This window comes from Lemur catta, chromosome 12 (genome assembly GCF_020740605.2).
Source record: "Lemur catta isolate mLemCat1 chromosome 12, mLemCat1.pri, whole genome shotgun sequence".
Classification (NCBI taxonomy): Eukaryota; Metazoa; Chordata; class Mammalia; order Primates; family Lemuridae; genus Lemur; species Lemur catta.
Window position 1 is genome coordinate 49,002,091 of NC_059139.1, and position 27,535 is coordinate 49,029,625.

Below are 27,535 nucleotides of genomic sequence, written 5' to 3' on the forward strand. Positions count from 1 at the left end.
TACGTTCCAATCCTGGTTTATCATTATCTGTGTTAATCCCTGGCATATCATCTGTGGGAAACTCAGTGTTCTCAGCTGTAAAACAAGGAGCTAGGAAATGCACCTGTACAAAAAGCTTTTTCAAAGAGAGCGGCAAGTGCAGATGCCTGAGAACAGAGGCTGCAAGCGCCGCATCACTCCGGGGAGTCGGTAACCACCTCCACACCTCCCCACGCTCTCACGTGCGACCGCCTAGCCTACCCGCGGGCAGGACGTGCGCATGTGCACTGTCAGGCACATCCCGCTTCCCGTCGCTTCCTGTTCCGGCTCGGCCCCGCCCACCGCTGGAGCCATTGTTTCCGGCTCAGCCCGGGAACTGCCCGAGCGTTTGTGGCCCGTGCTTTTCTGGCCCGCCTACTTCTCCAGCGCTCCTCCCGCTGTCTCGGTCGCTGGGGAAGGTAGTTACCAGTAAAGTTTTCCGATTTCAAGGTCGCGCAGATCCGGCGGGGCCGCCTTCCGTCCTCTCGGTCGTTGCCCGAAGCCCCGGTCGGCTACAGGCGACGAGTTTCAGGGCGTCATGACCAGGGGCCACCGCGGCCGGCCGGCTGTGAGGCCGCCTTTCGCTGCCCGCACGCTGCCGTGGCCTCTCGGTCCGCCCGCGCCCGTCTCGGCCTGAGCGCAGCCCTCCGCGCCCGTGGGCCGCCTCGCGCCTGGCCTCATGGCCTCCGAGGCGCCGTCTCCACCGCCGTCGCCTTCGTTGTCGCTGTCGCCGCCCACCTCCCCCGAGCCTGAGCTAGCCCAACTGAGGCGGAAGGTGGAGAAGTTGGAACGCGAACTGCGGAGCTGCAAGCGGCAGGTGCGGGAGATCGAGAAGCTGCTGCATCACACAGAACGGCTGTACCAGAGCGCCGAAAGCAACAACCAGGAGCTCCGCACGCAGGTGCGCGGTCCGCCTTCAGCCCCGCGCCGCATTCTGCCGGAGGCGAGGCCTTTGAAGCCTCTGATAGCGTCGGAAGGGTCCCCAGCAGGGCTCAAAACTACTTTATAAAGTACCTGAAATAAATAAATAACAGCTCAGCGCATTTATAATTCCAAGTACATTTGGAGCAAACCCAAGAGTTCAGGTTATTGATTTAAATAAGTGCCCCGCAGGTGGCGTGAATTGAATTTAAGTACTTCAGCTTACGTTACTTCATTCTCACTTGTGCCAACGTCCCATTGGCAATAGGCGCATTTATAATATTTTATTATAGATCACATTCGGAACTTGAATCAGAATCCCATCTCTACCACTCACCCTATGTGTAAACTACTCCTGAGCCTCATTTGCCCATAAAATGAGGATGATGCTAGCACACAGTTGTGAAGGTTAGATAGACATGAGCATACTGTTTAACAGTTTTACGCTGTTGAATGCTTACATGTGTAAGGTTGCTGTTTGGGCATTTATCATCTTCAGTTTTCTTGTAGAAGCAAGGAATATATAACCATTTTTGTGGAGACATTAAGCAGCTTGTTTCATGATACACAGTAACGACAGATACTTAAACTGTCACATTAAAAGAAAACACAAAGAGGTTAATATTTTTTTGCTGCTTGATCTTTTGGGCAGTTGCACTCTCTTTTGCCAAGTTATTTCCACGTAGTTATTAATTTCAACTGTTGTCTAGTCTTTCAGAATTTATTGGTACATTTCCTGAAACCACATATATGGGCTGAATACTAAAACGTCATCAGACTATTTTGCTTTGTTACTAAATGACCTATGAAAATAACTGCTGAGTTGCAATGACTTTGTGTGCCCATACAAAATTCTTGACATTATGACATTATAGAAAGTTTTTATTTTCTGAACAGTTCTTTCTTGAACATGTATAATATATAAAAACTGTCCTAGAAGGATATAAATGTGGTAAAATTATGGCGGGAGGGAAGCAAACTATGACAGCCTTCTAAAAACCCTTTTATAATTCTAAATTGGTAAAGTACTGGTTGTGTTAGAGATCCTAAAGAAAGCATTGTTTGTTAATCTTTGAAGAGCTGTTTTGGTTATTACTGTTAATTTGATAAATCAGATTGAGTAAAGGGACTTTGTGAAACAGGATCCTTTATTTCTGAAAAAAAAAAATGTTTTTATGCTAAAAGGTCAGCAGTTCTCCCTGAAAAATTAGAAAATTTAAAAACCACAAATTCCCATTCCTACTGAATTATATAATACCACTCAGTGCCATCCACCTGGAATTAACTATTCACTTAAATATGTTAATGCCACTTAAAATCTTCAATGCACATTTTTCTTTAAATAGTAGTCTTATGACTAACTGCAGTAGAAGGGAAGAGAGAAGGTGACTACCAGAGAGGGGCATCTGTCCTCCATGTGCCTCACGCACCGAAATGTCCTTGGAAGGATGCTGTCTAAGCCAGAGCAACAGTGTGGAAATGCCCGTAAGCACATGAGAGGCTGTCTCAGTCAATAAACTTTAGTCAGCCAGGACTTCAGTGTGAGACAATGCCTGCTACATGCATAAAACAAACTAAAAAACAAGCTTCTAAATATTTCTTCAGTGATACGAAAAACTTAAAAAGAAAGCTAGGAAACGAGTTGCTCTTGGCATTTCTCTAAAACTTTTACCAAGAAAAACAATTACTTGTAATAGCAGGAGAATGGGGTATATATTATTAGATTGTTACATGATTTCTTTTTCCTTGTTTTCATTTTTTTTTTCCTATTTTCTTTCAGGTGGAAGAACTCAGTAAAATACTCCATTGTGGGAGAAATGAAGATAATAAAAAGTCTGATGTAGAAGTACAAACAGAGAACCACACTCCTTGGTCCACCTCAGGTATTCAACTCTTATTGTGAGGATATCCTAATACTATTCTTATCATGTTAACATAGAGTTTTCTTTAAATTTAAAATAGGCTAAGATCTAGATAAATATGAGAACCATTAGAACGTTGACTTCTCTGTATGATTTGGTGTTTTCAGATAATCAGTTTGCTCTTCTGGTGGAAAAAGTAGAAATGTATTGTCAGTGCTGTAATTTCTATAATGTTACTAATGTGTTTCACTGTGGCATACTCACTGAGTAATTTTTGCTGTGCAGTAAACCATTTATTTTCATATCTGGGCTTCCTTGTGACCAGGGGCATGTATTTTCTTGATGCATTCCCCTTAGCGTTGTGTACAATGCCAGTTTACCATGGCCTCAGCAGTGTCATTATGTTGTAAGGCAAAATAATAGATAGATAGCAAGTTTTAGTATTAATATATATGGGTCACAAGAAGAAGTAATCTTTCCCATGAAGTTTTGCCTTGATTTATTCAGGACATAATTTAGCTAAATTGCTAAACATAGCAATAGTACTAACCTCACACATCTGTATGATGTATTTTTTTAAAAGTCAACATCAGGGCTGGGTATAATGGCTCGTGCCTGTAATCCCAGCACTTTGGGAGGCCAAGGCAGGAAGATCACTTGAGCCTAGGAGTTAGAGACCAGTCTGGGCAATGCAGAGAGACTCTGTCTCTATGGAAAGTTAAAAAAAATCAGCTGGGCCTGGTTGTGTGTGCCTGTAGTCCTAGTTACTTGGGAGGCTGAAGCAGGAGAATCCCTTGAGCCCCTAGGAATTTGAGGCTGCAGTGAGATATGATTGTACCGCTGAATTCCAGCCTGGGTGACAAAGCAAGAACCTGTCTCTAAAAAAAAAAAAAAAAAAAAATGTCAGCATCAGGAGAGAAATTGGACAGAAAAATCAACCCCTGGTACTTTGCCTTTATTTCATTGTCAATTGATAAGCAATATTAAGGTATGTGGTTAGAAATTATTAAGAGTTGCTAAGTTTTTTTTGACAGAACACAACCTGTCTACCTATTTTATTTTTAATCTTGCTGTGGAAAATCGAAATCTTACCTTTTGTTTTTTAGCTTGACAGCTGGAGTATTAAAGGAGACATTAAGATCAAAGATATATACTTCTGCAGAAGTATCTGCACCATGAGTTTTAATCTTTTAAAATGTGTACAATTGTAGAAATTGTGATTTATTTTGCAATATGTGCTGTTTGTGTTTAGTGCCAGTGTTTTGAAATTAAGTCCTTTTTATCTATACTGTTCTGATATGACATCACTTAATTTGTTTTTGCCACAGATTATTATTATCAGGCATACTATAATGATGTTAGTCTTCCAAATAAAGTGACTGAACTTTCAGATCGGCAAGCTGAAGATACTGAAGCTGCTACTTTTAATTCTAATGACCAGTTCCAAATAGAAAATGATTCCTACACTGGTACTGATGGAACAGAAAATGTTCAATATAGACAAGACCATTTTGCCTCAAATTCCCAGGTAATAAAATGCTAAATATGAAACTGTTGATGCTCAAGAACTTGTCCTTCTTTGTTGTGACGTAGAAAAGTAGACTTCTTTGGTCCATCACAACATACACAAGGATTGTAAACATTCTTATGTATAATTATGCAAAGAATATTATAGTTCTTGAAGAACAAAAATTAGCAACTTATTTTTATGTGTAATTGTGTTCCTGTGACATTATGTTCTAAAATCTTATAATATACATAAACTAAAACAAAATCTGTCAGTATATTTTCACTCAACCAGAGAGAGAACTTTGGACAACTACCACAGTATCATGTTCACACCTAAAAATTTTAATGCTTCCTTTATGTCTAATATCTTGTCACTTTTCAAGTTTCCCTAACTGTTTTATAAATTTGTTTTTACGGTTTGTTTAAGTCAAGATCCCCACCGTGTATGATATATGTCATTTAATCTGTAACTTTCACCTCTATCTCTCTTTCTGAATTTTTTTCCCCATTGAACAGGTAATTATTGAAGAATCTAGATAATTGTCATATAGAATATTTCAAGGTCTGTATTTTGTGAATTGCTTTTCTATGGTATCATACATTTATTTTTAAATAGTTGCCATTCTAGTGTTTTCAAAGCTGGGTCAAAGTTGAATTAACTGACACACTAGTAAATATTTTTTAAAAGTAGTTAAAATTGTAATTGATTGTAACCCTTTTCCATTATAGAAATTGAAGTCATTGTTTAAATGTAGTTCTAAGTATTTATTGTTTCAAATTCTACTAACTTTTAAATTGATATACAGAAGTTTTTGTCTTATTTGATATGACTGTCTTCTGTAGGAGCCAGTGTCTGGATTGGCAACAGAAGATACATCTCTAGAAGGTTCCTCATTAGCTGAAAGTTTGAGAGCTGCAGCAGAAGCTGCTGTATCACAGACTGGATTTAGTTATGATGAAAATACTGGACTGTATTTTGACCACAGCACTGGTTTCTATTACGATTCTGTAAGTATCTCAGACCTTTTAATACTGTATGGTTATATGCTTAGTGCCTGACACCAAATATTAAACCCCAAGCTGAAATAAGAAAAGCAGAAAGCTATTTGACAAAAGAATTATAAAATAGCTTATGATGCTACACATCTAGGTTTTTAATTGTGATTATTATAGATTAATGTTTTAGAGTGGCCTAATAACCTTTTATGTATGAAGTAACATACAAAAATGTTAGAGCTTTTATTAATAAAAGTAGATAATTAACTACATTCTTATAAAACGTTTAAGGACCTAAACTAATATTTTTTTCATAGAATTTCTAGGGAAGTGAGATTGTTAATTATAGGCTTGCGGTGAGATTTTTAAAAATTGTCTCAAATACTTTTATGAGTCCATTTTATGCCACACCGGGAGACTTTTTCTTGAATTCTTGTGTTTATTATTAGTCAATGTTTTATGTTCTGTGTCTTTTAAGCATTTCACTTTTAAAAAATCAGTCTGTTAACAGTGAGAACTGGAGAATTAAGGTGGTCACAAATACAATGGACAACTGACTAGGACATAACCAGAAAATAAAGTTCTTGATCTATACGGATATTGAAGTCTAATTCTTATTTGGATTTCATTCAAGATTTGATGAAAATGATGAAACTCACCCTCATACCTCAATGTTAAGGATCTAAGAATATAATCTAGATCGTTGAAGTCCCCTAGGGAATTACAGAATGTGGTGCTCAAAAGTGGAGTAGGTGTTCAACCTTCCAGTTACTGAAGCTGTTGTTAACTAGTGTAAGGAACTTAATGATAGTACTAAATAAGAGATTTCATTAGCTTGTCAATCTGCACACAGTAGACATTGTAATTTTTTAAGTCCTTTGTGAAGAGAGGGTTTTCTTTCACAGGAGTATGCTAATTGACAATGCTGATACCCAGAAAATTAATATTTAAATTCTTATCCAAAGGTAGTAGCTATTACCTACTGGGTTTCTGGGAAAACAGTGTTTCCAAGTAGACATTAGCTTTTGTCATTCTTCGACCTTCTTTTCTGTATCCTTTCTTCTGACATCAGCTCTGTAAATAGTTATATTTGACAGGTTATATATCTGAGTAAATTAGGGACTTCATTGTGTTCTATTTTTATTGTGCTAGTTTTCATTTTATTTTAATTACTTTTTTCTTGTATTTTGAAAGTGTATGTTTTGTGTTGACAGACATAGCAGATTAGAAAGGTTTGAGTTAGAAATAAAGATTGTAAATCTTCCATTCAGTTTCTTAGTTAAGGGAAAGATCATGAGAATTCTAAATATTTTTCTAAGAGATTTGCAAAATGCATGGGATAAAGATGATAAATTGCAATAGTACCAACAATTAGAAAAATAAATTATTCTTTTTCAGGAAGTTTTAGTTGCTCAATCTCAGTACATCATAAGATGTTTCCAGGTCTGGTCTGCATGGATTTATGATGTAAATAAAATATAGACTGTTCAGTTAAATCTTGGTTATGGAGTACTGGCCAGTATCTATATAAATGCAGGTGATTACATAATTTTCTCTCTCTAGTTTTTAATCCATAATTTGCCAAAATTCATTTTTGCATGGCTGTTTTACTCATAAGATTACTTTACTGTATAATTAATCAATTAATGAAGAGGGAATCGTGTATCGATTTCTTTCTATAGAATGTTACATTGTGGTATTTATGAGCCTAACTTTATTTTCAGATTTTTCTTCAGTGATTTTTATGTAATGAACTCTAAAAGGCCAATCTTTGTTTTGTGACATTGAGATGAGGGTTTGGGAGCTTATACTACCAAACCATTATTACACAATCATAAGAATAATGAGTCTTGAATTGCTTTCATATGGTCAGCTTTTCCTTATGCATGTCTTAGTTTTCACGCCTTCAAAGAGATTTTTTTGTCATCATTCTTTGATGACACGTTCAGCTGAACCCTATGAATTGCCATTGTGTGTAAAAGATGGTCAAGTATTGGCAATTTCTAATGATTCCATTTAATATTTAGATTTATTCATTTTTAACACTAGGAAAATTAGAGCAGATAATGGTAAAGTATGGAAAATTACAAGCATTTTTTATTATATTATCTTTATTATGTTCTGAAAATACTATTGTTATTAAAAGAAACATTAACTGTATTTGAACGCATTTGACGTATCTCTTTTATTTCATCTTACATGAGTAGAACTTAATTGTTTTCTTAACTTTGAAAGGAAAATCAACTATATTATGATCCTTCCACTGGAATTTACTACTACTGTGATGTGGAAAGTGGTCGATATCAGTTTCATTCTCGAGTAGATTTGCAACCTTATCAGACTTCTGGCACAAAACAAAGTAAAGATAAAAAATTGAAGAAGAAAAGAAAGGATCCAGATTCTTGTACAATAAATGAAGAAAAGGTAATGTCTTCATAATTTTTGCATAATCATGATAACATTAACTAAAATTTTTAAGGAAACTGAAAATCATTCAATAACTCTATATTTTAAACATATCCATTGAGATAAGATGTCAGTATCCAACCCCAAGGAGATTTCGGATGGAGCAAACATGGACTTTTTCACAAATTCTCGGTCACTGGAAATAGAAGGCATTTCTTAAAATTTGAAGAAGATAGATTTAGGGCAGATAGAATATCTTATATTTAACTTGGAAGAACAACATTCAGACCCTCAATTGTTAAGTTGATGTCAGTGCACAACTCACAATAAAAAATACAATTTGTAGGTAGACAGGTTCAACTTTCTTAGTCATGTTGAGCAATTTCTTGCCTACTAAATTAGCAAACATTTTTAAAAAACCTATTGCTGGCAAATACGGAGTGAGGTACATATTTATTAGGATTAAAAGTTTAAATGGCCTGCAAGATACTGGTTAAGAAAATGGTGGTACATGTAATTGAAAAAATATTACTTAAGCATTCAAATCGTACTTTATAAAGGGAATTTTAAAAATGTTTATGATATGCATTCTGATATAATGTTAAACTGAAAGAAGGAAAATATAAAAAATGTTGGCCGGGCGCGGTGGCTCACGCCTGTAATCCTAGCACTCTGGAAGGCCGAGGCGGGTGGATCACTCGAGGTCAGGAGTTCGAGACCAGCCTGAGCAAGAGCGAGACCCCGTCGCTACTAAAAATAGAATGAAATTATCTGGCCAATTAAAAATATACAAAAAAAAAATTAGCCAGGCATGGTGGCACATGCCTGTAGTCCCAGCTACTCGGGAGGCTGAGGCAGGAGGATCGCTTGAGCCCAGGAGTTTGAGTTTGCTGTGAGCTAAGCTGACGCCACGGCACTCTAGCCCGGGCAACAGAGCGAGACTCTGTCTCAAAAAAAAAAAAACATGTTACCAATGTTCTTGCTACTCCCTAAACAGATAAGGTTGGTGGTTTATAGTCAGGAAAGTAGGCTTATTTGTTGTATTGAAATTTTGTGAATTGTGGCAACTATATGATACTTAACTCTTGAAATTTTATCTCCTGTTTTTCTCTTCTTAAGCAGAGAAAAATTCTTAAAATAATACTAAATTCTAAAGTTCACATGTAGAATTAGGATTCTGTTGGATTTATTTTCTATTCTCTATTTGATTTGTTTCAAGTATTACTCTGTTTTTCACTGACAGTACCTAGGAATAGAGGAGTATGTGACTAAACTACAAAAAATTATTTTTCTGTTTGCTTTCAAGACCTCTATTTTAATGGCTCATGACTATTTCCAGTGGTTGAACTGTTTGAAAAGCTAGGTTGTGAAAGCACCTCTCCCTGGCAGTGAGAAGAATGTTTAGAGACCCACAGATGGCCTTTCCTGACAAAGCATTCCATGATACTTTGGTCCAGCCTATCTCCCATAACTGCTTATCTTTACCATCCTTCTTTGAAAATACATGAACTCCAGGACAGGAATGTAAGAAAAATCCTGATCGAATTTTGAGAATTCCCTGAGGATTCTCAAAGGTAACTGTGAAAGTATGAGAGACCGGTTAGAGTATACTCATCATTTTCTTTATTTTTAAAGATACTCTTGAGCCATGCTTTTTGGAAGTAAAGGGCATGTGGAAGGAAGACAGTAGTGTGAGGAGATGTCAGTAAATAACTTGAAATATACATATATGCCTCAATGCCCGTGTGTAAACACCCTTTCTTATCTCTTAATACCTAACATGGTGTATTGGCAAATAGCTTATAAAAAGTAACACCTCTGGCAGTTTCACTTATGTTCCTCCTGCATATGTTGTCAATAAGCAATTAGTAGTAATAATAAAATATACAAGATTGGAAACTGCTTTTTTCAAAAGTATATATAGGTAGGGAAATTTTTTGCTATAATTTATGAGGCTTATAAAGCTCCTCATAGTTTTCCAGCTCCTTGCCCTTGTTCTTGTCCTTGGTGAGTTTGTATTGCTTCAAGTGTATATAGTTTATCACACTGTGAATGTTTAGCCAGTCTCCAAACTGAATTTATGTTGCTATTAAAAATATGTGTATGAGATGCTCTCATATTTTATAAAATAACAGAAGAACATATGAATTCACTTCATCATGTTGCTCTGTTGTAGAAAGAAAACTGAGAGTATATTACAAACCAAAGGAAAAAGAGGAAAATAACTCTTTGCTTCTTGTAAGGCTAAAATAATAGATTTGTCTATTATACAGCATGGTGACTATAGTTAATAACAATGTATTGTATTCTTGAAAATTGCTGAGAGTAAATTTTAAGTGCTCTCACCACAAAAAATGGTATGTGAGGGACTGTACATGTTAATTAGCTTAATTTAGCCATTCCACAATGTACACATTTCAAAACCTCATATTGTACATGATAAAAATATATAATTTTTATTTGTGTTTAAAAATAGATTTCTTGATTTACTACAAGGCATGCTGGCTATATATGTACAACAAATTTATAACAGTTATGCTCTGTATGTTGAAATTTGGGGATAAAAGAGATATAACTAATTTGTGCTTCATACTTTTGTATATTATGAAGTCAGTAAAGTACTACATTTTAGCAAAAGCATAATTTTGCTACATTGGGTACATTTCAGTCTTTAAATTCATATTGTAAGTGAAATCAATTCTGTATTTTATGTTTTGACTTGATAATTGGTTAAAAGTTTAGAAGGAAAACTTATAGTAGATGTGTACTCTAGGCCTGCATTATCCAGTAAGCTAGCCACTGGCTACATGTGTGGCTAATGAGCATTTGAAGTGTAGCTAGTCCAAATTGAGATGTGCTATAAGTGTAAATACACTCTGGGTTTTTAAGACTTAGTACAAAAATGGATATAATCCACTTATTAATAATTTTTTTAAATGTGGCTACTAGAAAATTTAAAAGCACAAATATGGCTTACATTATATTTTTATCAGAAAACATTGGTCTAGGTTATCACATGTTTTAGGCATATTTGATGAGGGCCTGGACTGGGAATGTTAGAACATTTAAGAAAAGATAGGGGGACAGATTTGGGATACATGATAGATGAATTCTCTAGCACTTAGTAATAATTAATTTCATATGGTGGTTAAGGGGGTGTCAAAGATAACTATAATATTTTTAATTTGGATGATAAAAGGATGATAATATCATTAACCAATAAAAGGAACATGAGAGGAAGAGGGGATACAGATTATAACTATTATTATTTTACTGTACATTTATCTTTACTAACTCAGTGAAACTTGATGTGATGTTATACTGTGTTTAAGATGATTCTAGGGGCTGGGCGTGGTGGGTCACGCCTGTAATCTTAGCGCTCTGGGAGGCGGAGGCAGGCGGATCGTTGGAGCTCAGGAGTTCGAGACCAGCCTGAGCAAGAGCGAGACCCTGTCTCTACTAAAAGTAGAAAGAAATTATATGGACAGCTAAAAATACATATAGAAAAAAAATTAGCCGGGCATGGTGGCACATGCCTGTAGTCCCAGCTACTTGGGAGGCTGAGGCAGAAGGATCGCTTGAGCCCAGGAGTTTGAGGTTGCTGTGAGCTAGGCTGACGCCACAGCACCCATTCTAGCCCGGGCAACAGAGTGAGACTCTGTCTCAAAAAAAAAAAAAAGATGATTCTACCATGTTCCCACCTATATTACTCACCCTTCTCCAGGATGTGAATTCAGAAGATCAAAAAGTCTCCAGTGTAGAACATATAAGCTGCAATGAAGGAGAAAATTTTGCAAAGGTGAAAAAGAAGGCCAAAGTAGACAATCATTACAAAAATAGTCCCCCAGAATTCACTATTCCAATTAGTGGAAACACTGCAGAATCTCCTCATAATGAAAGCATCTCTAATTCAACTTCACTTAAAGATGAGGAAATCACAGAGACTGATAGTGAGCCAGAGGAAGGTGAAATTACAGACTCTCAGACTGAAGATAGTTATGACGAAGACATTACCAGTGAAGACCATGTAACTGCAGAAGATACTGAGGATGAAGGTGAGTAAATAATCATTGTTTTAACTTAAGTCTGGTAATTATAAAAGAGCAAAACAATTGAAATTGTTAGTGACTCACACAGTAAGTATATCTATCAAAGAGTAAACAGATTATTTTAATGACATTATTGAAAATTATGTGGGCTACCACTTGGGTATTTTTAGAGAGTAGAATGTGAATAAATGACTAATATTAATACTGGGACCTTCAGAAAGTTTCATTGTGGCTTCAAGGCCACATGTGTCCCTCCAGATCTCCAAGTGCAGCCCATTGACCGAATCCAGACTTCACAGAAAAATTCCTTTAGTAAAAGGATTTGTTCTGTAAAATTTGGATTCAGTCAGAAGGCTGCACTCAAGGATCCAGAAGGCCATATATGGCCTGAAGGCCAAAGGTTCCCTGCCCCTGAATCAGTAGAACATAAAACCAAGCTACCTACATTCTAATCCTAAAGTATACATTAAGTCTGTTTTAGTGGGCTAGATATTTGTAGTCTGTTTTAGTAACTAAGTGGGAAAAGGCAAGTTGCCTTTAAAAAGTGTAGTTCATAAATTCAGTTACATAGGTATTATGGTAAATCTAATATTTTTTTATTTGAAGATATAAAGATACATTTTTAAAACACGGGATTTTATATTACAGTTGGCCTTCTGTATCTGTGGGTTCCACATCCATGGATTCAACCAACCTCAAATGGGAAATATTCAGGAAAAAAAATGGATAATTGTGTCTGTACTGAACATGTACAGACTTTTTTTCTTGTTATTCTTTTAATAATACAACTATTTACGTAGCATTTACATTGTATTAGGTATTGTAAGTAATCTAGAGATGATTTAAAGTATATGGGAGGATGTGCATAGGTTCCACGCAAATATACACCATTTTATATAAGGCACTTGAGCATCTGTGGATTTTGGTATCTGTGGATGGGTCCTGGAATCAATTCCCCACAAACACCAAGGGACAACTGTGTAGTCTATTAACTTATTTTGTTCTTTTGTTCTCAGTGGAATTTCGCTTTTTTTAAAAAAAGTGGACCCAATTTTTGTAACTTAAAATAATTTGAAAATTTGTTTGGGATATTTTCAAATTCTAAGACCTTAAAAAGGAGAGAGTTGATTGTTTTATAACTGTGATAGATGCTAAATATGCTGCATACCTTTATGTTGGTCACTTTAATAACAATGGTAAGCCTTACTCATTGCTATATATATGATACATGGCAGAATTTAAGAAGCTTGTTTTAGTCAGGATTAAGATTTTCAACCAGTATATTTTATTTTATGGGTATCTTCTAGGTATCCCTATGAAATTTTTTTTCATAGCATTTAAATTAATGTTTACCCACTTTTTTCCTTGACAGATGAAGAAAAAATTTGGCCCCCATGTATTAGAGTAATTGTTATTAGATCACCAGTGTTGCAGACAGGATCACTTTTTATCATTACTGCTGTAAACCCTGCTACAATTGGAAGGTAAAAATGGTTAATATTATTCTATCATTCTTTCAATTATTTCACAGAGGCTCTATTGAGTATGTATTGTATATCAAGCATTGTTCTGTGTGATCTGGATACAAAGAGGTCTAAGGCAAGATTTCTACCCAAAGAAAGCACAGTATGAAGAAAAAAAAAGACATGTAAACAAATAATTATTGTGTGAAAGCACAGGAAATCTAGAATAGCAGTAAGGAAACTGGGTAATCTATAACCAGGAGACTTACTTTTATAGACTTGCATTTTAACATTATCTGTTTTTAAAAATTCTTTCCTTGTCACTCTGTGTGGCATTTATATAATACGCTTCATCGTTTCTTGGCCTTTTGACTAAGATCAAGTATATAATATACCTCAAAAATTATTAAAGACGCTTTTCTTTGCAGAGAAAAAGATATGGAGCATACTCTCCGAATCCCTGAAGTTGGTGTCAGTAAGGTAAGCTCTTGATTTTTCAAATATAGTCTCCTAGATGTAATTTGTAAAATCATCATTACAGGAGAAAGCTTATGGTTTTTCTCCATTTCATAGGAAGTGTAGTAATGGTAGTGAAGACAGTGCAGATTTGCTTATTCCTGTGTTGGAGAAAATAAAAATTCTTTGTCATACTTTGAATAAACTAAATTATGTTTATTTTTTTTAACAGTCTGGAGCAGGAGTAGAAAATGTAGATTAATCTTACTATTGAAGTAGTACCTATTTAACAAATATTTATCTAGTGAAATAAATATGCTACATTTTATGGTAGTTCAAAAATGAATCATACCTGGGCTCAAGCTTCTTTAGTAGGTGGTTACTTTGAGCCCAGAGTATTTTACAACCCACGAATAGTCTGTCTTCTGCCACCCAAGGATCTTGTTTACAGCTTTTCCCAGTTGAGCTTCCAATGGTTTCAGAAAAAAGAACAAGTGAGTTTTCAAAAAAACTGTACACAACAACTGGGTGAACCTCATGACTTAATGTTAAGCCAAAGAAGCAAAATAAGAGGAATATATGAACAAAGTGCTATGGAATAAGGAGGGAATGATTAGTCCCAAGTATTAAAGATCTGGAAAATTTCTGTGAGAATTTGGCCTTGAGTATTTCAGATCATGTTTTGTATTAAGAATTTTTAATGTTATGGACAAATACTGATATTCGGTGAAAATTTTCAAATTGTATATATGTAGTATAACCTTTATATTAAAAATGTAGAAGAGGTGGGACATATACTAAATTATTAATGGTAATTAAAGGTAGAATTATAGATAATTTTTTTCTTCTATAGCCTTTATATTACTGTCAGAAGCATATAATAATTTGTATTCAGAAAAACATATTAAAAATATTAAAAGTTATTAGGGACTAAAGTTCACATCATACCATAGAGAAATTGTTATCCATAGTTTTAAAAAAAGCATAGTTCTTTATAATTGCTTGATTTTTGTTTTCTAAGTTTCATGCAGAAGTTTATTTTGACCATGATTTACAAAGTTATGTCCTTGTGGATCAAGGCAGTCAAAATGGCACAATTGTTAATGGAAAACAGATTCTTCAGGTGAGTGTATATGTATTAATTACCTACACATTATTTTTAAAACAAATGAAATTTTTTATTCCTGAAGGCCATAGTCATTATAGATATTTGGTTCAGATTAGAGTCAAGCCCAATTGTGTTATTTGGAAATTTGGAAAAGGAACTCCCAGAGACATCTAAAAAAGTATATAATCAGGATACTTGGCTGTTGAGTTTTGACTTCTAGTTATATATCTATGCCTTATTTTTAGATATGAATGCATTGTAAAGCCATTCAGAGTAAATGCTCTTATATCAACTTTAGAGATCCTCCTCCTTTTTTAAAAAATTGTCTTAATGGAATTGTTGCTAAACTGGAAACTCCTTGAAAGCAGGGGCTATGTCTGTCTAGTTAGTGCTTATATCCCCAGCACATAGCAAAGTGCTTGGCGTATAATTAAAAAATACATGGGAAGAGGGGAGAGAGGGAAAAGAGGAGATAAGGAGGGAGGCCTTATTCTTAGTCTATAAGAATAAAAAATGAAATAAAACTGAAATATCAAGAGAAAAGGGGAAAAAAGGGAGATGTGATGCATTTATTCCCTTCTCTTAACACTTCATTTTTTTTTTTTACCATGGTGATTACTTGTTTTGTTAATAGATTGTTTGAGGTCTAGTGTTGAGTATTTCTGATAGGATTACATGGAGATAGGGAGATTGATGGGTTTTGATAAGATAAAAGTTACAAGTTGCTTGGTTCAGCTATCTTCTCCATTAGTAGAACTTTTTTATGGGTCATCTCTCAAGTTGAGAAAATAGGTGCATGTGTGTTTCTATCTCATTGAGAACCATTTGAGATATGTTTTAGAAATTATAGTCAGACATTACTTACAGTAGACATAAAATAACCAACTATTTTGGATTTCTATTTTGTAAAATATTTCCTCTCTAGCCAAAAACTAAATGTGACCCTTACGTACTTGAGCATGGAGATGAAGTGAAAATTGGAGAAACCGTGTTATCCTTTCACATTCATCCTGGCAGTGATACCTGTGATGGCTGTGAACCAGGGCAGGTTAGAGCTCACCTTCGCCTTGATAAGAAAGATGAATCTTTTGGTATGTGAAGTATATGTCACATATTGGTATAACTTTTTGCTTTAATTCTCTGAGTGTTCTAAAAAAGTATCAGTCAGCTACTGGCTTTTGATGTGATACCATATTGAGATATATTTATACAAAGCCATCAGCCTTGGATATAATTGATATAATAATGGAGGGAGATATATTTCAGTAAATATTATCAAATGAGTCTTAAGAAATAACTTATATTTAAAATTTGAGACTTAGTCTTATAAATTATGATTATAGTTGATTTTTCTATGTAGTAATTTAGCTAGGTGATGTTATGGCATTAGATTGCTTTCTGACCAGAAAAGAGACTGATTAGTGCTATTTTAGTAGGCTTTTGAAGTAGACTTCAGTGGTAGCTAAATGTCCTTCAAGAATAATTTTACTTGAAAATTACCAAGAGAGTAGATTTTAAGTGTTCTCACCACAAAAAAAAAAAATGACAAATATGTGAGATAATGCATATGTTAATCAGCTTGATTTATCCAGTTCACAATGTATACATATATCAAAACATCATGTTGTATACCATATATACATTTTTTACATATATACAATTTACATATGTATAATTCATATTTTACATATAAACAATTTTTGTCAATTAAAATAATTTTAAAAGTAATTATGACATAATTATAATGTTGATTTCCTTTTAACTTCTGTTTACTGGTATGAAAACAGTCATCTACAGTTAAACCCTATCATATAATATTAACATAGAAAATCATAGGCCAAGGCATTAAGGATTATTGGTTAAGTTTTCTGTCCTATTGATTGTTTGTGTTGGTATATTGTCTGTATGTACCATTATTTTTTATAATAGCACTGTAAGATATTGCTGTTGTGCTTTAAACCCACCCATCTAAAGCTCCTAAAACTTAAATAGATACTTTGAACTAGTAAGAAATAATCTTTTTTTCACATTAATTTTTCCCTTAGGTGCCCAGTGTGCATGTTCATTGTTTACTTTTTATTTTCTGATACTAATTTAAAAATGAGTATGTCACATTATACAATAACATGAATTTTGGATTCTGCAACTTTTGTTTTTATTTTGCACATGCCTATGTTCCTTTGGAAAAATTACTTATTATTTCTGCATTTTACATTCTGTTATAATAATCATAATGTAAAATTGAGATGTTCATTGTTCATTTTGGTATCTATACTGTAATCTTTCTATATTACTTTCTGAGTAGGTTTGGTTACCAAAATGTTGAAAGAACACAACCCAGGATCCTTATATCTGAGGTCTGAAAACTCCTGGGCCACAGACTGGGTCTGGTCCGTGGCCTATTAGGAACCAGGCTGCACAGCAGGAGGCGAGTGAGCAAGCCAGTGAAGCTTCATCTGGATTTACAGCTGCTCCTCATCACTAGCCTCACTTGCCTGAGCTCTGCCATCTGTCAGATCAGTGGCGGCATTAGATTCTCATAGGAGTGTGAACCCTACTGTAAACTGCGGGTGCGGGGGATCTAGGTTGCACACTCCTTGTGAGAATTTGTCTGAAACCATATCCATCCCCCGTTGCTGCTCCCATCTGTGGAAAAATTGTCTTCCACGAAAGCAGTCCCTGGTGCCAAAAAGATTGGGGACCCCTGCTTTATATTAATGTCGATTTCAACTTCTGGTTAATCTGAATGGGTTACTATTAGTATTTTATTAATTAAATATCATTAATATTTTCTACAAATGAGATCTAATGCATTTTTTTTAACCAAACTTTTTTCCTTTTAGTTGGTCCAACATTAACTAAGGAGGAAAAAGAGTTGGAAAGGCGAAAAGAATTAAAAAAAATACGAGTAAAATATGGTTTACAGGTAAGGATGTTAAATACTGTTTCAAATATTAAGCTATATATCTGGGTTTGAGCAAAAAATGCCTTTAGATATGCTGAGTATATTTTATATATAAATAAAGTTACTTAGTATGATTTTGAAATTTGTGTGATTTCTATTATTTATTCTGATATTCATAACCTAAGAAACTGTTGAGGTTGCAGTAAAAAAAATGGATAATAGCCAACATTTGAATAGCAATTTCTAGTTTTCAAAAAACTTGCACTAAGGTGCCATTCAAGTAGCTGAGAGCAGTGGTATGTGCATGTAATCCTAGCTATTTGAAAGGCTGAGGTGGGAGGATCACTTGAGGCCAGGATTGAGGCTGCAGTGAGCTGTGGTTGTGCCTACGAATAGCCACTGCATTCTAGCCTCGGCAACATAGCGAGACCGTATCTCTGGGGGAAAAAAGAGGCCATTGAAAAACATAGTTAGAGGACTAATACTTCCGATTTCAAGACTCATTATAAACTGTAGTGATTAAAACAGTATCATATTGGCATAAAGATAAACAAATGAATGGAACAATATAATGGGGCCAGAAATAGAGCCATGTATACACATATATGGACAACTGGTTTTCAACAAAGATGTGAAGGTAGTTTGGTGGAGAAAAGGTGATCTTTTCCAGGAAATGGTTCTTGAATAACTGGATGTCCATATGCAAAACAACAACAAAAGAGCATTGATCCATGCCTCCTATTATATACAGAAATGAACTGAAAATGGATCATAGATATAAATGTAAAACCTAAAACTTTAAAACTCTTAGGAACCCTTTTTTAAAAAATGGGAAAGATTTCTAAGATACCTGGACACCAAAAGCACAATCCCTAAGAACAAACTGATAATTTGCACTTCCACGAAATTGAAAACTTTTCCTCTTCCAAAGATACTTTTTAGAGAATGAAAAGATAAGCCTCAGACTGGGAAAAATATTTGCAAATCATATATCTGATAAAAGACATATCCAGAATACGTAAAAACCCTCAAAACTCAGTAATAAGAAAGCAACTCAATTAAAAACTGGGCAAAAGATTTGAGTAGACATTCCACCACAGAAAATAGACAGATGGCAAATAAACACATGCAAAGTTGTTTAGTATCACCAGTCTTTAGAGAAATGCAAATTAAAACCGCAGGTAGATACCACAGTGAGATACCACTACTATTAGAATGGCTGAAATTTTAAAAACTGACTATAACAAATATTAGAAGGGATGCAGAGGAACTAGAACTCACGTTGCTGGTGGGGATGTAAAATGGTACAGTTGCTTTGGAAAGCAGTTTGGTAGTATCTTAAAAAGTTAAGTGTATACCTATCATATGACTCCGCCATTCCATTCCAAGATTTTACCCAGGAGAAATGCAAACGTGTTCATACAAAGACTATTAAGCAAATGTTCGTAGCTATTTTTTTTTTGTAATAGCCCAAAACTGGGAAGAGCTCAAATGTCCATCATATATGGATAAGCAAACAATAATATATCCATATGGTAAAATACTACTTAGCAATTAAATAGCAGGAACTATTGATGTAAGCTACAACCTGGATGAATCTCAAAATAATTATGGTGAGTAAAAGAAGCCAGACAAAACGAGTATATATGCACTATGCTTCCACTTGTGGAGCAAGTTCCCTGTGCACTGGTTTCCAGCTTTTCTGAGTTCTATGAGATAGAACACATTCATATGCAACATGAAGCAGATTTATTACTTACAGATAGGCAGCAATGGACAACAGAAGCCTGGGATTCATTGTGAACCAGGCAAGCTGCCTTCTGGGCAGATGGAACCTTGACTGTGTGTCCCACTGGCACAGCAGATGAGGGACCCTGGAAAGCAGCCTCCCTTGACTTGTATACCCTGGGGCCGTATAACTCACTGGGCTAAAAAATGTTGAAGGTCATCCATTTCTAGGTGGGGACTAGAACAGAGCCCTGGCTATTCCAGCTATTCCCTCCTTATCTCAGGATATTGCATTCCAGCATATGCTAGTTATTTTTGAGAACTATAAGTAAGGGGAGAACTGACTTGCACCATTTATATAAACTTATAGGAAAGCAAACTAATGTATTGGGACAGAAAGATAAACAGTGGTTGCTTGGACATGGGGGAGGAATGATATATAAGGAAGGTCTGGAGAGCTAGATTACAAAGAGGGACAGGGACACTTTTGGGTGACATGGATATGTTTCTTATCTTGCCTAGTAGTAGTAGTTCCATAGGTATATAGATCTCTCAAAAGTATCTTGTACATTCTTAAGTATGCATAATTTATTGTATGTTAATTATGCCTCAGTAAAGCAGTTTTAAAAAGTTACCAGTTACTCTTATGAGTAGACCAGGAAGGTAAATAATATTTCCAGTTTACTTTTGAGAAACTAAAGCTCAGGATCCTCAGCTACTAAATAATAAAGCTAGATGTAGAATTTAGGCCTTAAGTATATTTGTTCAGTGCTTTTTGTACTTCGTAAAAATGTGGAAAAAGAAATTGCTGCCAAAAAATAACATTTTTCTGCAAAATCGTATTTTTTGCTGTTTGGGTGCTTTACTAAGAGAGAGATCACAATAGAAAAAATGTCAGGGTAGGCCAATTTGGGAGGAAAATAGAAGACATATAAAGAGAGATGAAAATTTTCTCAAATTTTAACTCAATTTTATCATCTTCTGGGGGAAAAACTCACTAGGGTAGTTAATTTTATATTTTTCTTCTCTGTTTAAAAGCAAAATTAAGTAAAAACTTCTGTAGTACTTTCCTTGAGTTGCTCTCCAGTCCCTAGCATGTGTCTGCATGAATATCATTCTTTTTATATAAAGGTCAATAAGTAATAGCAAAAGGGAAGGGAAACCTCTGGAGCCCCAAGCTGAACTGACTGCCTCTTCTTTGTGCCACTGTCACACCTTTATTGTTGAACCAGTCATACTGTAGCAGGCTAAAGATTACGTGTGTCTTCCCTCTGGGATTATAAATTTCTTTGCATTCTATCCCCTAGCATGGAACTTGACATTAGTCATATAAATGGAATGATATCGAAGCAAAAAGCTGTTAGTGCCAGGGTAAAAGGGTATTTGCCTTTTTCTCATTTTCAAAAGTCTTTTTGTGTTTTTCCCTTCCAAGAAACAGTATCAAACTATTCTAGGTCCTTTGGAACTTTCAGTTCCTTAGAGAAAGGGGGAAATAGATTTTTTTCCCTAACTTCAAGGGTTCTGTATTTTTCTTTGAATTCTGGTAATTCATATGACAATGTTAGAACACAGCATTAAGTCAAAATATACTATATTTTCACCATATTATCTTTTTACCATTTATGTTGTGGTATAACTTGAAATAATATAAGAATTTTAAAGGAGATAGAATATAAATAGCATATCTGATATCACAATTGTCTTTCTATCATAGCTTGTTTATAAAAGCCACATTGAACCACATTTGCTAAGTAAGGCAAATGTACAGACATTGTATTTTTATTTGTCAGCTTTCTTTTCTTCAATGAGTATTTTGTGTTTGTTAAGAATACAGACTACGAAGATGAAAAGGCATTGAAGAATCCAAAATATAAAGATAGAGCTGGAAAACGTAGAGAGCAGATTGGAAGTGAAGGAACTTTCCAAAGAGATGATGCTCCTGCATCTGTTCATTCGTAAGTATTGAATTACAGTTGCTTGAAACTTTCTTTGTTCCATAATCACATTCATAGGGTGGTCTGACTTACAGGGCTATATATTCTAATAAGTAGCCTTTAAAGGAATGGTTTCAGAGCAAGATGGAAACACTAAGTCTACTTAAACTTTCCTCTAATATTAGAATTCCATATTTCCCCCCAAAATTGCTGAGAATGTACATGAGCACATATACTTAAACATTCATATGTGCATAGCTAACCTTCTAACCACCCAATTGAGTGAGTGTACTTTTATATACTAGATATCTAAAAGGCTGGACCAGTAAGAAATTGGTATGAACTGATATATTTTTTAATTATTTTAACACTCAAATAGTATTGTTCTTATTGACCCTAAAATACTGTTTTCTTATTTATTTTTCTTTGACTCAGTTATTTTCTCTTGGTAAAGTAGCTTTAATATAGAGGAAAAATGTGATTTTTGAGGCCTACAATGTGATATTTCTGCATTTAATCATATACTAGCTAAATTTTTTTCCTTTCTCAGAATATAACTTTTGGGTTTAGTTAAAATTTAAATCTTCCATGTAGAACTGGTAACTAATTATAAAATTTTGATTAAATATCCTATTTCTTTGATTCTAAGATATATTACTTGTGATAGAGTTTTACAATTATAAATGGTGGCAGTGTTTTCTTAATGGTACATAAAATTACAGTGCATCTTACAATTGCTGGAGTCAGATCTATCATCAATGCTATATTTGATGCAATGTGATAGTACAAGTTCAATACACTAAGCAACACACATTAGAGTTAAATAAGGTAGAAATAAATAATGAAACACATTGGTTTGACAATGTTTGGTTTATTGTTATTGAAGAGCTAATTTAGCACATTCTGTAGAACTGAAAAGATAATCTGATAGAACATGAAATTAAAATATCCTTAAGTTAGCAGAATACAAAATCATAGGACAAAATGTAGTTAGGGAGTGAGAGGTTTTATTTCACTTTACCCTTTTAATTAATGTATAGCATATGTACAGAAAATACATAAATCGTAAGTATATAGCTATCAAAGCACGATATAGGCTGAACATTTAAACTAAAAAGAGTACATAGCTCAATGATACATCATAAGATTAACACATTGCAGAATATACATTTCTTGGACAAGAAATAGAAGATTGCAGTAACCCAAGAAGCCTTACCGTCCTTGTGGCCCTTCCTAATCACTGTCCCGTTGTCCCCCCCAGAGGTAACCACCAGTCTGACAGTAGTAGATTAATTTTACTCATTTTAAAATTTTAAATAAATGGAACAAAATGTTTATTTTGTGTCTGTATTCTTTTTATCTCACATTTTGTTAGGTATAGTTTATTTTTATTGCTGTGTAATATTCTATTGTATGACTATACTACAGTTTATCCATTTTAACCATTGATGGACATCTGGATTGTTTCCAATTTGTTGCTATTAGATTTGCTGGAAGAACATTCTAGTTCTTTTTTTTTTTTTTTTTTTTTTTTTGAGACAGAGTCTCACTTTGTTGCCCGGGCTAGAGTGAGTGCCATAGCGTCAGCCCTAGCTCACAGCAGCCTCAAACTCCTGGGCTTAAGCGATCCTACTGCCTCAGCCTCCCGAGTAGCTGAGACTACAGGCATGCACCACCATGCCCGGCTAATTTTTTCTATATATATTTTTAGTTGGCCAGATAATTTCTTTCTATTTTTTTAGTAGAGATGGGGTCTCGCTCTTGCTCAGACTGGTCTCGAACTCCTGACCTTGAGCGATCCACCTGCCTCGGCCTCCTAGAGTGCTAGGATTACAGGCGTGAGCCACCACGCCTGGCCAGAACATTCTTACAGTATGTCTTTTGATGCATATGTACCTGCTCTTCTGTTAAGTAGTATGTGTAGGAGTAGAATTTGTGTGCCTTCAAGTTTATTAGGTAATGCCAGTTTTCTAAAGTAGTTGTATCAATTTTTAATTCATGAATTTATTATAAATGTGGCCTAAAACATCTTTTGTAAATTAGCTATCCTCTTAATTTTCCTCAAAGTGAAATTACTGATAGCAACAAAGGTCGGAAGATGTTGGAGAAGATGGGTTGGAAAAAAGGAGAGGGACTGGGAAAGGATGGTGGAGGAATGAAAACTCCGGTAAGACTTGCATTTTCTTTCATTCATTCATTCTTACAGCAAACATTTACTGTGTAACATAATGTGCCAGGCATTGCTTAAGTGTTAGGAATATAGTAGCCAGCAAAACAGACATGATTACTGCCTTTGTGGTATTCACAATTACCAAATATATATGTGTGTTTTATATTTTATGTTTTTAGAAAGCCTTATTTAGAGTTTTTTCCTACATCAAAGCTGGGATAGTAGGTGATGTTTCCTGAGCCAAAAGTTCTTCTGTCTTTTAGTTGGGTTTTTTTGTTTGTTTTTGTTTTTCCTTTTTTTTTCTTTTGAGATAGAGTCTCTCTCTCTCTCTCTGTTGCCTGGGCTGGAGTGCAGTGGTATCATCATAGCTCACTGCAGCCTCAAATTCTGGGACGCAAGCCATCCTCCTGCCTCAGCCCATGTAGCTGGGTCTACGGACACATGCCACCACGCCTGGCTAATTTTTCTGTTTTTTGGCAGAGACTGGATCATGCTCTTGCTCAGGCTGGTCTCAAACTCCTGGCCTCAAGCAGTCCTCCTCCCTTAGCCTGCCAAAGTGCTAGGATTACAGGCATGAGCCACTAGGCCTGGCCTTTTAGTTGTTTTTAATGACTTCTTTACTATACCTGGTACTGAACATTGCAGGAACAATCACAGTGACAGGCAGTTTCTGTATAGCTAGTACAGAATCTGTTAGGTTCAAGAATTAGAGCATGAACATGCATACAGAGAGTAATATCTGGGAAACAAAATAGTGTTTTAATTCTACAGTCCCGTAGTTCATAGGAGGTTTGGGTTATCTCTCACAAAAACTTTAAAAAGTAACCTGACTACAGAACTTTCATGATAACTACTTGGTACCTAAAGAAATAATAGATTGATCAGTGTGAGTATATACTAGTTTTCTCATTTTTATTGAGGGGCAATGGAAAGAACAAAAGTTTTGTAGTCTGACCTCAGTTAGAGTGTGTGCTCTTACCATCTACTAGCTGTGTGCCTTTGGGCAGGTTTAGACTTCAGTTTTCTTATGTAAAAATGGGAATTAGAAGAACAGTTTTTCAGGGATGTCTTGAAGATAAAGTCCCTAAAGCATGGTACCTTACATTAAGCATTCAGTAACTGGTAGCTTTTAATGTTCTTAAAATATTGGGAAGGCCTCCCCTTCTGTTAGGAAAATAATGAAATTCTCATTACAACTCTTATAAAGTTTAGCCTACTTGTTCACTTACTTAAGTGAGGATAGGACAGTAGGTTTAAATATGTCCATTGCCTTTATTTCTAGTTCTGTTCTGCATGTAAATTAAATTTGTTGATTGCTGTTTAAGGAGCACCTTATTTTCTGTAGAATTGCCTGTTATTAATAGGCAAGACAATGTAGAAAAATAAGTTAAAGTTCCATTTTTGATAGTGTGTATATTCGTCTATGTATTTGATGCATTTAACAGGTTTTTCTTTTGCATAAATCTTTAATAAATCAACAAATTATAGTTAAAGTACCAAGTTGGACACAGCAGATTTCAATGAGTTTAGACTCTAAAATAAGTCTTCTGCTTAACTTTTGGTAACAGATCCAGCTTCAGCTTCGGCGAACACATGCAGGTTTGGGGACAGGCAAACCATCCTCAATTGAAGATGTCCATCTTCTCCAAAACAAGAGCAAAAAAAACTGGGACAAAGCACGAGAGAGGTTTGCTGAAAAATTCCCAGAAACTAAACCTCAAAAAGATTCACCAGGGACCATGCCTTGGGTAAAAGGGACTGTCGAATGATGGTTAATCATAGAACAGTATTTAATCTTTTTTAAAAAAGAGTTTGGAAACTCTTATTTTATTGCAGAACTTTTCTCCCCAAAAGATTCAGTGGTACAAAGGAACTGTGTCACAGTTTACTCTCTCATGATTCAGAAATGTGTAATAAAGTGTGGTTTACAGCTTTTAAAAATCATTTTTTAAAACTAATAAATAATGACTGAATCAAGTTATGCAGTAAGTGGACTAAAGTTCACAAGACACGGAAAAGTTTATCAAATTTTGTTATTTTACATTGTCATTTACAACATCCATATAAGCAACTAGCCATATAAGTAAAATTCATATAACCACTAATGACTTAATTGTATATTTGTCTTCTGGAAGAGTTTATCAAACTTTGTTATTTTATCTTGTCATTTACAACATCCATATAAGCAAGTAGCCATACAAGCAAAATTCATATAGCCACTAATGACTTAATTGTATATTTGTTCTCGTTTCCATGTATTCATTATTGTAAGGTGCACAGGAAAAGAAAGAAACATCAAAAGTTTATAAAAACAATTCTGACTGTACACATCCTTGTTTAAGCCGTTTAGAACCTAGATAAAAAATGTTGAGAAAACATGGGTAGTGGTGCATAAATTGTATTATCCTTGAAATAGCCTAAGTAATATTATCAAAGAACTAATGAACAGGTGACATGTTGTAGTAAATTAGTCTTTTATTGCTTTCTTCTGTGAAGAATCTGTTGATTGTACTATATATTCAGCATTTACCTTTGGTTTGTTTCATAGCTAATGGAGATATTTAGGTATGAACAACTGAGTACAGTATTGAAATATTCAGTGTGCTGGCATTTGTAGTTTTGATAAATACCATTGCGGGCAATGGAGTTGTGCCAGAGAAATCTGATTTCTGGTGCGAAAGGAATACCTAGCCAAGGCCTCAAGCTCAAGATACTTATTAAACATGTCCCCAAATGCAATAAAAACATTATAAAATTAAAAGGAATGATTTGTTGAACCAATAATTTAAACATACTGATACGCTTTGAATTTGCAACCAGCTGGAATTTTCCTCTTAAAGTCAGCAGAGCAGTAACAAAGGAGAGCCTCAAGTATTGAACTGTAGTGCAGCTTTCTGGGTGCAGGTGTCACTGCTCTGCCAGCTATTACTGTTCTTTTCCTTTCTTTTCACCTCTTCTCCCAGCTGTTTGCTGGGAAATTAACACTGGAACAGACTCTTTTCTGGCAGTGAATATAAGCTATAGCTCCCCATCTACTATAAGAAATGTCTTTGAGATTTAGAAATAAGGAAAGGAAAATTCTGAAAATAAAAATTTTAAAGTAGTGAAGATAATTTAGAAAGAACGGCAACCTATTGGAATTTCTAGTCTAAATAGTATAAGATGCTTCTGGAGAAAGGGAAACGGGGAAAGAGAAATAAATTGTGACTAAAGATAAGAGATATGAACAAACTGTCAAGTCGCTGTAAGGTTTACACTGGGATAATCAGGCCCTATAACTCCAAATTTGGATGAAGTCTTTTTCTGTATCCTTCCTGGCCACCTACACAGTTTAGCACATACATTAATATATGAACATTAGTCTTTGAGGCAGCAGGAGTGCCCTGCATTATTTTCACTAAAATAGAAAAAGAAGTATTGGTCTAATGTAGTTCTGGTGCTGCTGCCCTGTGTATAGGTAACAATATAGAACCCCCCAAATAGATTTTGCTTCTGGTGAACCTTACTCATTGGGTTCATATAGACTGACTATAATATTTTCCATTATTTTATGGGGAAAGACTTTTTTCATAGTTTTCTTTTGTTAAGAAAATAGGAAACTTGAAAATGGTGATAAAAATTGAAATATATGTGGTGTTTCCATTATTAAACCCTTCTGCAGATCTAAAGTCTCAGGGCTACACTATATAGTGGTTAAAGTGCTGAATAATGTCTGGGTTTATTTCCATCTGTAAAATAAGAATATCACATATGTTTGTCTTGAATAGCAAATGAGAAAATGTATATAAAAAGCACTTTGTAAACTGTAAAAGTAATACAGATGTGAGCTTCTACTTGTTTAGAAGCATAAATGTGAATTATGTACAATTTGGATTCTGCATAAAATTGTTTTGTGTCTAATATTTTAAATATTAGTTTATTCACACAGTAAAAATTTACTAATTTAGTAGTTTTTACATGTTTAAGTGAAGGTACAAGTTACTGAATTTTAAGAGATCTAATATCTCATA

General features: G+C 34.9%; 1 protein-coding gene across 1 annotated transcript; it reads left to right on the forward strand.

Moving 5' to 3' along the window:
* The first annotated feature begins 340 nt into the window (after nt 1-340).
* Nucleotides 341-27,410, forward strand: AGGF1 (angiogenic factor with G-patch and FHA domains 1). Its single transcript, XM_045566435.1, has 14 exons — nt 341-919; nt 2,720-2,822; nt 4,130-4,329; nt 5,154-5,318; nt 7,542-7,730; nt 11,437-11,767; nt 13,134-13,245; nt 13,653-13,704; nt 14,702-14,803; nt 15,714-15,879; nt 17,632-17,714; nt 21,249-21,376; nt 23,423-23,522; nt 25,094-27,410. The coding sequence occupies exons 1-14, from the start codon at nt 698-700 to the stop codon at nt 25,292-25,294; spliced, it is 2,154 nt and encodes a 717-aa protein (XP_045422391.1). The 5' UTR covers nt 341-697; the 3' UTR covers nt 25,295-27,410.
* Nucleotides 27,411-27,535: the final 125 nt, after the last annotated feature.

Coding starts and splice junctions, on each gene's coding strand:
- AGGF1 (XM_045566435.1), top strand. CDS start 698: ATGGCCTCCGAGGCGCCGTCTCCACCGCCGTCGCCTTCGTTGTCGCTG. Junction 14,804..15,713: donor ATGGAAAACAGATTCTTCAG/GTGAGTGTATAT, acceptor TTTCCTCTCTAG/CCAAAAACTAAATGTGACCC. Junction 21,377..23,422: donor GCTCCTGCATCTGTTCATTC/GTAAGTATTGAA, acceptor TTTTCCTCAAAG/TGAAATTACTGATAGCAACA.